The sequence below is a fragment of the Lucilia sericata genome, unplaced genomic scaffold (genome assembly GCF_015586225.1).
Source record: "Lucilia sericata isolate MDLA Ls3-8-SP2 unplaced genomic scaffold, ASM1558622v1 Contig000009F_arrow, whole genome shotgun sequence".
Taxonomy (NCBI): domain Eukaryota; kingdom Metazoa; phylum Arthropoda; class Insecta; order Diptera; family Calliphoridae; genus Lucilia; species Lucilia sericata.
In genome coordinates this window covers 1,093,332-1,105,863 of record NW_023994049.1, presented here as the reverse complement: position 1 = coordinate 1,105,863, position 12,532 = coordinate 1,093,332, and the positions used below count along the sequence as shown (strand labels likewise).

Here is a 12,532-nt window from a genome sequence, read left to right as displayed (position 1 = left end):
CTGGTTTAGGTATAAATATTACCCTTGCATCCTACCATTTAATGGGGGTATATGTGAATTTCAAGCATGCAGTGAATATTTGAGACAGATGTACGGAAACCAGTCCCGCCTCCATCTGTAAGAGTGCCGGGAAAATGCCATCCGGCCCTGCAGCTTTATAGGGAGCGAATTGATTGCCCTTTAACCATATCAGATGTAATTACAATTTCCGTGTTAGCCTCCCCTTCCTCCAATATCGGTTCATCTATGTTATTCGATATACCGGGTGGAAAAGGTATAAATATTACCCTTGCATCCTACCATTTAATGGGGGTATATGTGAATTTCAAGCATGCAGTGAATATTTGAGACAGATGTACGGAAACCAGTCCCGCCTCCATCTGTAAGAGTGCCGGGAAAATGCCATCCGGCCCTGCAGCTTTATAGGGAGCGAATTGATTGCCCTTTAACCATATCAGATGTAATTACAATTTCCGTGTTAGCCTCCCCTTCCTCCAATATCGGTTCATCTATGTTATTCGATATACCGGGTGGAAAATGAGAGTCTATTAGGAGTTTCATTGTCTCCTCCATATCCTCCAACCTCCTGCCCGTATCATCGACCATAGATTCTGGTTGGACATGAGTTTTGGATAGGAATTTTTTTATCTCCGATACGCTATCTACCTGTTCACAGAAAAGTTTCCAGGAGTCTCGTTTGGCTTACGAACAATTTTCTTATATTCACCAAGTTTACTACGATACTCATCCCAGAATACTGTGGTATTTTTAGCCGTGCCCGGTTAAATAGTTTGCGAAGAGTCTTAACAAAGTTCCGGATCTCCCCGGTTACCCATGGTTTCTCCTGGGCAGATCTCCGCTCTCGCAGAGGGCAGCTGTCCTCGAACGATTCAACCCAGGCACTTCTGAGCATTTCTACTTTGGCGTCTATGTCTTCTTTATTTCGACATTGAAAAGTGTTCTCACATAAACGGTTCTTTAGTAAGGAACCGAACATTGTCCAATTAGTTTTAGACTTATTACGAAACTTTATCGGCTTTGGTGGTGGCGGTAGTATTTTGAATCTTATGTCAGAAAAGGAGTGCTCCGAAACTCTCCAATCCTGAATTTCGTTTATAAGCTCTTCTGAACATATAGTTATATCTAATATTTCTTCTCTGATTCTATTGACGAAGGTAGCTTTATTACCTAAGTTCGATGTGATCAAGTCTTTAGTATTAAGGAAATCCATGAAGGCTTGTCTTCTGCGATTGGTGTTTCTACTACCGCAAGCTAAATGGTGGGTGTTGGCATCACAACCTATTACAATTTTCTTATTTTTCCTTTGTGCCTCTTCGACCAGTTTCATCAGCTCCGAAATTTACGTGATTTAATCCAGAAACCTTGTTGCGAATCGTCCAAGGTTCCTGGAAAATGAGAGTCCATTAGGAGTTTCATTGTCTCCTCCATATCCTCCAACCTCCTGCCCGTATCATCGACCATAGATTCTGGTTGGACATGAGTTTTGGATAGGAATTTTTTTATCTCCGATACGCTGTCTACCTGTTCACAGAAAAGTTTCCAGGAGTCTCGTTTGGCTTTACGAACAATTTTCTTATATTCACCAAGTTTACTACGATACTCATCCCAGTATACTGTGGTATTTTTAGCCGTGCCCGGTTAAATAGTTTGTGAAGAGTCTTAACAAAGTTCCGGATCCCCCCGGTTACCCATGGTTTCTCCTGGGCAGATCTCCGCTCTCGCAGAGGGCAGCTGTCCTCGAACGATTCAACCCAGGCACTTCTGAGCATTTCTACTTTGGCGTCTATGTCTTCTTTATTTCGACATTGAAAAGTGTTCTCACATAAACGGTTCTTTAGTAAGGAACCGAACATTGTCCAATTAGTTTTAGACTTATTCCGAAACTTTATCGGCTTTGGTGGTGGCCGTAGTATTTTGAATCTTATGTCGTCCGAAACTCTCCAATCCTGAATTTCGTTTATAAGCTCTTCTGAACATACAGTTATATCTAATATTTCTTCTCTGATTCTATTGACGAAGGTAGCTTTATTACCTAAGTTCGATATGATCAAGTCTTTAGTATTAAGGAAATCCATGAAGGCTTGTCTTCTGCGATTGGTGTTTCTACTACCCCAAGCTACATGGTGGGTGTTGGCATCACAACCTATTACAATTTTCTTATTTTTCCTTTGTGCCTCTTCGACCAGTTTCATCAGCTCCGAAATTTACGTGATTTAATCCAGAAACCTTGTTGCGAATCGTCCAAGGTTCCTGGATTAAAGCTATATGTATCTTACCTGTGTTAATTTTAGCCATCAGAGCGTTGGTAGCTGTCTCGCTTCGATGGAGGTTTATTTGGATAACCTCAATCATGGTCATCCATTTAAACTGTCTTCCAGCGATCTAGTGATCACATCCCCGCTCGTTGGATTTGACTCCTCCGGGTAACCTGAAGTGGCTATTGATGCAGTGGGTACCATTGATGGCACTGCGGTGTCCTTATCAGGCATAGGAAGAGCAGTCTTTTTAATCGACACTTTCCCAATTTTGGACAGCACTGCTGTTCTGTCTTCTGGCGAGTGAGGGATTTCCTCCTCGCTTTTAGGATTTGACTCCTCAAAATTACCAGTACTTGCTAATGATGCTTTGGGTACCGTCTTAGGTGTTTTGGTGTACTTATCGGGGACGGTTTTGACATCCCTTTCAATCGGCACCTCCCCAACTTTGGAAAGGGCAGCTGCACCTTCTTTTGGCGAGTTAGTGGTATCTTCCTCGCTTTTAGGATTTGACACCTTAACGTTATCAGTAGTTGCTACTGATGCTGTGGTCTTAGGTATTTTAGTGTCCTTTTCGAGGCTTGTTGTAACAGCCCTTCCAATCGGCACCTTCCCAATTTTGAATATGACAGCTTTAGAGGCGAAGTAAGCCCTTCCTTTATTCTTGGCAAGACTAGCCATAGATTTCTGGTCGATACCTATTACAAATGCAGTTCCCTCATTTTTCCACGGCCAGCTCAGCATTTTGACCACCAAGAATTTCCAGTATACGTTCATTAGCCAGTTTACTGCCCCATCCTTTTATGTAGACAGTGGACTTTAAGAGCACCGGAAGCTCGCTCTTCTTTGCCAGTCCCAGCTTAGCGCCGTCCAAGGGAGGAGGGATACTTTCCACCAAGTTCCTTAGGGTGCTCACACATTGGTGTGATCAAAATCACGCCCATTCTGAACTCGCAGCTCACGCTCTCTATTGGTGGTTGGCCCTTTGAAGCGATTGCGTGGTCCACTATCTTATTGTTCGCCAGATCTTCTACCTTACTCTGTTGGTCTATTGGAATTTTGCCTGTCGGATTACCGGCATCGTAAACTGAATAACAGAGATCGTCCCGGTGTCTTCTTTTGGCAACTTTGGCGTAAGTTGGCGGCTCTTTTCCTTTTCCACTGTCAAGCCTATCTTTCCTCGCTTTTCGGGGTTTCTTTAGAGATACCCTAACCTTCGAGGTTGATTTCGCCGACGTGGTCGTCTTCGGGATATCTATCTTGGCGTTGTCACCCTTACTCTCAGGATTCTGACTTGAGGTTCCTTTGAGTGAAGTATGGCTTGGCTTCGACTGTGTATTAGAAGACGGGGAGCTCTTTTCCTTCTTAGGTTTATTCTCAGTTGTCAACTCTTCGGGAGACCTGATCCTCTTTGCCTCAGATCTTGTTAGAGAGTCCGATTTTTCCTTTGGAGTGTCGTTGGATTGACTAACTATGATTTCCTGAAGCATCTTTTTCAGCTTCCTCCTCTGTGCTCCAGATAGTCTTTTCTTAGTAATAGGTAGTTTAGCTATGCTATCACTCACCTGTTTCACCATTTGCCCTACTTCATCCTTTTTGGGATTTGCTATAATGGTGTTGTTATCATCTTCTGAGGATTCAGAGTCGGAACCCTCACCTATATTTAAAGGCTGAGGTAGCTTAGAGCTCTCTCCGAGTACATCCTTCACTTTCACCCCTATGTTTTTGCTAATGGCATGCTGTACACTTGACACATTGTCCGCCACGGAGGCCAAGGTACCCACCTCCATAGTAGTATTTTGCTCACGATTGCAGGATGACGACGACACGCGACTTGCCGACGGTACTGGGTTATTTAGGTCCTGCACCGTAACTTTCATCTTTTTATTTTTATTTTCCATGTTGTTTTTTTTTCAGCTTGATTCAAACTAAAACTAGGGGAGGACAGATGGTCCATCACCACCCCCTATCCGCCACCCGGGGACGCGCTCGGTAGGAAAAACGGGAAAACTCCCCCGAGGTATAATATAGGAAAAATTATTTAAAAACAATTCAAAATAACAGTAGTTGAGATGAGGTAAAGATAGCCAACCTTTATTTAAATCAAGTAATAGCAAGTTCACACGGACAATTGAATTACTTAATACACCATTCACATGATGCAAATATTCGTCATTCATGCTCTCGTTCATCATTCAACCTCGAAAACTGTTCGTCATTATTTTGTAATTTTTTGGAATATTTGTGTGTGTGTATATGATACAAAAATAAGTTTGTTACATTATTTTAACTAATTAAGTTATATATTTTCTATTTATTTGCATTTTTTTTAATTTTATTTTTTATTTGTCTCCAACCAATGCAAACAAACAGCTGATTATGATAAATACTAGATAAAAATTAGGGATGACACTCATTCATTCGTGATTCGTGCGTAATTCAAATTGAATTACATACAGCTTGTGTAATTCTCAGCTGAAATTTTGTATGGCCAATCATGTTACTCAGTGTGTAATTGGGGTTAAATGGCGAATGGGAGCGTGAATGGCGAATAATTGCATCATATAAAATGTGTTAAATAATCATGGTTGCATTTTTAGTAGTTTTTAATTCCCGGAATTCCCGACTAAAATTCCCGGGAATAGGGAAGTTAAAAATCACTACATTTCACAGGAATATTTCCCTGACTCTTCTAAGGAACAAAACACTAATAAAATCTTAACCATTTTATCATGATTAAAAAATATAGAAGGTTGTTTCAATTTAATTTTTTTTCAAGAAAGGCGATTTTTGAAGTTTAATTTAAATGTAAATATAGAAAAAAACATTGCCATATTTAGAAAACGGGAAAAACACATTAAGGAGTTTTTAAAATATAGGTGTAGGACACAAAATGTATCTAATAACTTCGAGGAGTATTCATAAGAATAAATTATAAATATATATTATATAAATTATATATTATATATTATATAAATTATATATTATATATATGATATTGTGAACAGTATATTAGATTCGACGCAGCAGAATATTGTAATAAACCCCGATTTAACATAAAACAGTTTTTAAAATACCGATTTTCAAAATATTTCCTTTGTTTATTTTCTTCGTTTGTTTTTATTATTTGTTATTTAATATCGTTGAAAAAATTTTTCATACAGCAGAAAGCTTAGCGGATTAACGCCGCTTTTAAGCCGCCGCCGAAATGTTTAGTGTTATTCGTCGTCTTTAGTATTTGTCAGCGCAGGTATCTGCTGGATGCGGCATTTCTGATTTTGTGCAAAAAAGTAGAAAAAACTGCAAAAGTGAAAAATAAGTAGTAGTTTTGTATGCCTTTTAATAAAGAATATATTTTTTGTGAAATATTGTTTCCAATTACATTGTAAGGAATTGCAAAAGTTAAACTTTTGCGAAATAATTGAGAAGAGCAACAACAAAAGTGTAAAAATATTTTTACTTGCACTTAAAAAGAAAAATTGCAAAAAAGAAAAGATCTACATCAATTTCGTGGTTTAGTACATATTTTTTATTTGTAATGCAAAAAACTCAACTTAAAAGCGCTTTAGAACATAATAATTAAAAGTTCAATAGTATATTATAAACTTGTATTGTAAATGTTAGTTGCGCTGCTAACAGTTGACGCTGTTTTAAAGAAATCATTATTGAGGAGTTTTCAAAGGCGTGGCAATTCTCTCGAAAGTTCACAGGCTTCCATTGCCAATCCATCAATAATCTTAACTACAAACCAACAACCGCAATTGTCCCCTATTATTAAATCAAAAGTGAAAGTTTCTTTTCGCCTTTTCAATAAACAAATCATGAGTACAATTGGTCAACAAATCCCAGCTGCTGGAGTCGTTCCATTGCCATCAAATACTATGGCGGAAAATACTGATAATATTATAAATAATAATACTAAAATAATGTAAGTTTTCATTAAAAAATCATTAAATATTACTAATTCATTTTATTCTCAGATCATTTAAGTCTGGCGATAAACAATGTTGTCAGGAAATTAAAAGTAAACATGTTAAAATCATAGCTAATCCTGGCACACATGATCATGGCTCATCAAAGGTTAAGTTGAAGAACATTGTTGACTACATATGGGAGGTGAAAAACTACCCAGGACATTTGATTGCCGTCCATATTGATGAGAAGTATATTGCATATGCCATAAATGGTACGTTGATGGAAAATTCGTTTACCCATTTAGAACATGTCATATTCATAATATAAAAGTTATATTGCAACTACTCTTATACTCCTACAAATACCCGAATTATCAAAAATAATTGAATATATATTGGTACCAATACATATCAACTTGAAGTTTGATAAAAAGTGCCGATGAACAGAGATCACAGGTTTATTTGGAAATTTACTTTTTCTCAATGTTTATTCTATAAATTTCGATATAATCCAGCACTATTATACCTTTCATACGAAGAAAGAACAGAAATATTCCACACATTTATTTAAAATGGAGATATATTATTTGCTATCCTAGTAAATTTGCAGATTACATGAAATGTCACTCACATAAGTTATAACTCAATGAGCTTTAAATGAATATAAGTGAAAAAGTAATTTGAAATTATCAGTAATTTTTACAAGCATTTAATTACAAATTTAGCATTTGCTCGTACGCAATACCTTCTAATTTGACTGTCGCAATCTTTATCAAATGCAGAAAGTACCGGTGCCGGAAAACAATACCATGATCAGGTTTTTCACATATAACAAGCTTATTACATAACCAACTGATGTATCGCAATTCCTTAGGAAGTAAATTATCTTAAATTAAATTATTAGAAAAAGAATCCAAGAAAGTTTTGTTTAGGATTATTTCGACTGTTAATTATTTAACTTTAATTAATATCTATATCCTTGATCGTAACTAATCTACTAATTTTACATTCATTGAACAGAAATTTTAATATTTTTTTAACTGTACTTACTAATATCTGGATCTTTAAACATAATTCTCATAATAATTATATGCTTTTCACAGTCAACAACAAAGTATCGCGCATGGAAGGCATGGTTCGTGTTGTCAATACGGCTAAAGGCTTGCGTGCTTTAATCAAGGGAATGTCTGGAGAAGTATTAGATTTACAATTTGCTCACATTGAAAAAGAGCATATATTGGCATCGATTGATGCAAATTCTCTGTATGTGCACCAAATCGTATTGCAGGAGGGGACATTAGTGTGCAATTTAATTCTAAAGATTGAAGATCCATTGACAAATTATACTCCAAAATATGATAAAATATCGTGGTGTCCATTTATCGAACTGCCAGGAGAGGATGACGACGATAGTCAACTTATTGTTTGGGCACGTGGATCATTGTTTCAGTGTTTCAATGTTAATATAGTCGTAGCCGATCAGGGGGTATGTATGGCGTATGTATGTAAGAGATTCGTTCTTTTATTTTAAGTATGTAATATTGATTGTAGATGGGTAAATGTCAAGCAAGTGATATAAAATCGGGTTATTTGAGGCATTATGACGAGACGAAAACAATAACTTGGGTTGCTTTATCACCAGATGGCTCCACATTGGGTGTTGGTAGTACCGATGGTGTTATACGCTTCTATCAAGTATATATCCATGACAAGGATCCTCGTTGCCTCCACGAATGGAAACCGTATAATGATAAGCCAGTATCATCATTCTTCTTTCTTGACAATTTAACTAAAAACAATTCAGAGTAAGGCATACATATCTTTAACCAGTTTTTTTTTTTTTCACTTATAAAACATTTTACTATAATATTGCGCATCAAGTACATATTGGAAATTTGCTATAACGGGGGCTGATAACAATACGGAGTTTAAAGTTTGGGACTGCGGCACATGGAATTGTTTGCAGACAATAAATTTCAGTTGTAGCATTGAAAAGCCATTGCGTTTCATAGCGGAATTGGATAGAACTTCGTCGTATTTGGTTGTGTCCAGCTTAGAGACACGTACCTGTTATGTGATGCAAATCATAAACACGAGCAGCTGCTATCCGGCAATCAAAGAAGAAACATCTGATAGTGAGGAAGTAGTCAATAAAGATAACAGCGGTAGTACCGTTGCCTCCAGCAGTACATCCCAGATGACAACGCCGGCTGTCGTTTACATCAAAAGTATTTCCGAATTTCCTCTCAGTTCTGGTATACTCTCCTTCTCCATAGTCGATGCTGCCGTAAGACGGTACAAGTGTTCAAACGATAATTACATGTGTGAAGAACTAGATGACTACGATGAAGAAACTTCGTCTATTTATTGCGTTGTTGTTCACATGTACGTTGTCCAGGCGAAAAGTATGCAAGAGTGTCATATATTGTACCAACCAAGTGTGCCGGAGAATTCTGATGTGAAGAGCACCATGTCAAGCAGCGATACTAGTGCTGTAAGCAGAAATAATATAAGCAATAAAGCTCTGGCATCGAATGCAAGTGAAAATAATGAACGAACTGACGATGATGACGATGTAGAGGTTATACGTAACGAAAGCGAGGTAGAAGAGCTTACACGTAATATTCCTCTAATTAAGGATGAATTTTCAGGAAACAAACAAAATGCTTTGGAACTTTTGTTAGATATTGCATCCTCCTCCAACGTATCTTCCACAGCTAATATTGCCTCAAGTTCAGCTGGGTCGACTGTGGTTGCAGTTGCAGCTGCTGCAGCTGCGGCACCAAGTGTTATTGCTACGGAAAATAATGCCGACTCACGTAATCCTTCTCCTAAAGTATCAACCTCAAATAAGAATTATCCTCAATTAAATCTCATGACGCCGGATGCTTTCACTTCCACATCATCGTCCAACAATGGTATAGATTTGTTATATAACTTTCACTATTGTTAATTTTTCATTTACTTGTACTTTTATAGAGCGCAAAACTCCTGAAAATGTCAGCAGTGAAGTGCTTAATACTATTTTGATGTTGGCTGGTGTAGCTGGTCAAAATGCAGCCCCTGTTAAACCCGAAAATATAAACCTATTGAATTTGGTCAACAATAAAATCATTGAAGACAAAGAGCAACAAAAAATGCAACTGAAACACCATAATCTAGAATCACAAAAGAACTTTATGGGTATGATGTATACAATTAATGAGTTATACGGTTGTATTGAAACTAAAAATTCTTATAGCAATTGACAGAAATCCTGGTAGAAATATAGGTGAAAATTTGGCTAGTGGTGGCTCAAGTCCTAGTCGTGAAGTGCAAGAGATAATGTCTTTGCAGGAGTATGATAAGAGTTCCTATAGTGGCGATGAGTTGCTAGAGGAAAACAATGAAAATGCCACCGAAACTGATGCAACAGGAACAGATGATATTAATGTTACTGGTTGTTATTTTAAACTATTATTTATTACTCTTTTTACAAAATTAACGTTGCATTTATTTTAGCTTCAGATCCAACAAACACTAAATTAGCACAAACAACTACAACCACCACAAATTGGCCCAAAGTGCCCGATGTTCCGAAAGTATCGAATAATAAACACTCGGCTGAGTTGCAAAATGCAGCTAATCTAATTTCACAAGCTGTTAATGCCTCCTCAATGTCAAACCTTAGCAATAGTCATTTGGCACCAACGCTCGGCAACACGAGCAACAATAGTAGCAACAACAATAATAACAACAATATTGCGGCAAATAATATGAACAATGTTGCTAACGATTTGAGTGACATAAATGGAAAAATAAGTGAACTAATTGGTAAGTTTGTTGTAAACCAATCTTTAAAATGTGACAATATGTCTATTACAAAGAGATAGTCAGATCGCTAGCTGGTCGAAAGTAGTAAACATTTGGTAATTAACAACAGCTACTTTACTATTTACTTTTTTCTGAGTACTTCAATTTTCGTCGTTACAAAAATACTTTTATTTCCAGATTTGGTTAAAATGCAATCGATACAAATAAATAGTCTACAAAATGAAGTGTCCGAACTGAAAAAGGCAAATGGAAACTTTAAACCCAAAAATATGTCTGAATTTGGCTACAAACTGGAAATGCAGTTATCCAAACTAATGGAGAAATATTTGATCCGTTACGAAACTGAACATAATCGGAAATTGTCCTCATTTTTAGCTGGAAAGTGAGTAAATGTTCATGAATTTATTAAACGTTACTTCAATTGATTTATGTTTTTAGAGATGTTCAGAATCGCGAATTGCGTGATAGTATAATGCAAATAATGAATCAATACGTGCTGACTCAATTTGGCGAAATGGTGTCCAAAGTAATGACTCTGGAAATACAACGGCAATTGGCTCCTATGTTGGCAGCCAAACTCGATAATATGCAGCAGCAAATACAATTGAATGTGGCACAAAAACTCTCAGCATTCGATTTAATGATTAAGGAGAATATTGCACAAGCCTGCAAGAGCAAAGTATGTTTTTGGAACTGTCTGTACATAAATTTTGTAAATTAATGTTTTCAAAATTATTCTTTTAGACGATTATCGATACTTTTGGCAAGTCAGTATTGGTTGGAGTACAGGGTAGTTTGCAGGCTGCTTTCGTTGAATCCATGTCCAGCACTTTAATTCCCGCCTATGAAAAATCCTCCCAAAACATGTTTAAACAATTACATGAAGCATTTTCGGTGGGTATTAAAGAATGTAAGTATTTTTCCTTTTTACTAAATTTGCAGTCGTTGAGATAAATAAATATTTTCGCAACATTTACATTTGGGTTTAGTTATGGAACAATTTGATAATTATTTACAACAACTGCAGCCAATGCACGATTCTACAGAGGAAATTCTTAATAAGTTCTCTGGTTTTCGTCAACATTTGGATTCTATTTTAACTAAACATCGCAACGGTGTACAAGATGTTATGCTAGAAACACGTAAAGATATCAAAGGATTGGAACTCCTACTGTCGCGACAAATTCAAGAAACCATACGATCGGAGGTAAAGTCATAGTAAAAGTACGCTTGCCATTAAATTGAAATAATTATTTAATATCACAAAATTTAGGTGCGAAAATCTTTCGAAAATCAAGTGGCAGCCATACGATCACAAGCGAATACACCTGCACCTATGTACGGAGTCAAAGATACCATTAGACATCTTTTGTTGCAGGGACAGATAAATAAAGCATTCCATCAAGCATTGCTAGCCAATGACTTAAGTTTGGTGGAATTCACCCTGAAGAGTGCCGACCATAATGCCGTCTTTACACCTGACTGCTGTTTGGAACAAAAGGTTTTGCTCTCTTTAATACAGCAAATCTCGGCCGATATGAGCGATCACAATGAACTCAAACAGAAGTATGAGCCTCAAATTTATACAAACATGTTTTTTATATTCTAATATAATACACTATCTCCATTTCTTTTAGTTATTTGGCTGAAGCGCTATTGGCCATTAACCCAATGGACCCTATTACAAGAGAACATGCACCGAAAGTTTTGCAAGAACTTTTCCGCAATTGCCAAATGTTTCTTATTAACTACCCCAAGAGTTCACAATGCAGCAATGTACGCATGCTAATGAAAGCTGTGCAGGCCTACAAAGATCAATTCTAATACGCGGCCTTTCCCTTTCTCCACTCAAACGCATACCGATTTAATTTAAAAAAATTTTAAAATCAAAAAACGCCAAGCATTTTTAGTTCTATATATTATGATTTTAAAGAATTGAATTCTTGCTAAATTCTACATCTACATGATTTGTGTTTTCCTTCTTTTTTGTTTCCACTTTTTAAAGATAAGAATTATCGTGACAATTTTTGATTAATTTGTGTATCTATCTCTATCTCCCTTCGTAATATTTTAATTCATTGACGACATTTAAAATAAATTTGACCATAAGAATTGTATTATTTTTTTTCATTTCGTACAAAGTATGTGCAAGATTATTTTATTTTTAAAAATTTTTAAGGACATTACTTTAAATTAACTTTTCAACTCATTAATGTTTGTGGCGTATTAAGTAGAAAAGCAATAAAGTTAAATCAGACATGTGAACGCATCCCATTGGAGCAAACCAAACTGAATGAAACGCTTGCAGACTTTTAAGTATGACTGACTGTCTTAATTTTAAATAACAGATAAATATGAAAACTTTTGTCTTTAATTAAAAACTAAAATGTGCAACATTTATACAGCTCATTAAGTTTAAGTATTTTTTGTAACAAATTAATGTCATAATATATTGTACTTGAAAAAAAACAAAAAATATTTATCCCTCGAAAAAAAAAAAACGTTTAGTATAAGTAATAAAACAAATCA

General features: G+C 36.3%; 1 protein-coding gene across 1 annotated transcript; it reads left to right on the top strand.

Moving 5' to 3' along the window:
* The first annotated feature begins 5,511 nt into the window (after nucleotides 1-5,511).
* Nucleotides 5,512-12,505, top strand: LOC119603037 (enhancer of mRNA-decapping protein 4 homolog). The gene is made up of 14 exons (XM_037954898.1): nucleotides 5,512-6,204; nucleotides 6,257-6,462; nucleotides 7,294-7,676; nucleotides 7,742-7,995; nucleotides 8,072-9,108; nucleotides 9,170-9,373; nucleotides 9,432-9,629; nucleotides 9,692-10,003; nucleotides 10,181-10,385; nucleotides 10,442-10,682; nucleotides 10,748-10,913; nucleotides 10,993-11,210; nucleotides 11,277-11,569; nucleotides 11,641-12,505. The coding sequence occupies exons 1-14, from the start codon at nucleotides 5,894-5,896 to the stop codon at nucleotides 11,825-11,827; spliced, it is 4,215 nt and encodes a 1,404-aa protein (XP_037810826.1). The 5' UTR covers nucleotides 5,512-5,893; the 3' UTR covers nucleotides 11,828-12,505.
* Nucleotides 12,506-12,532: the final 27 nt, after the last annotated feature.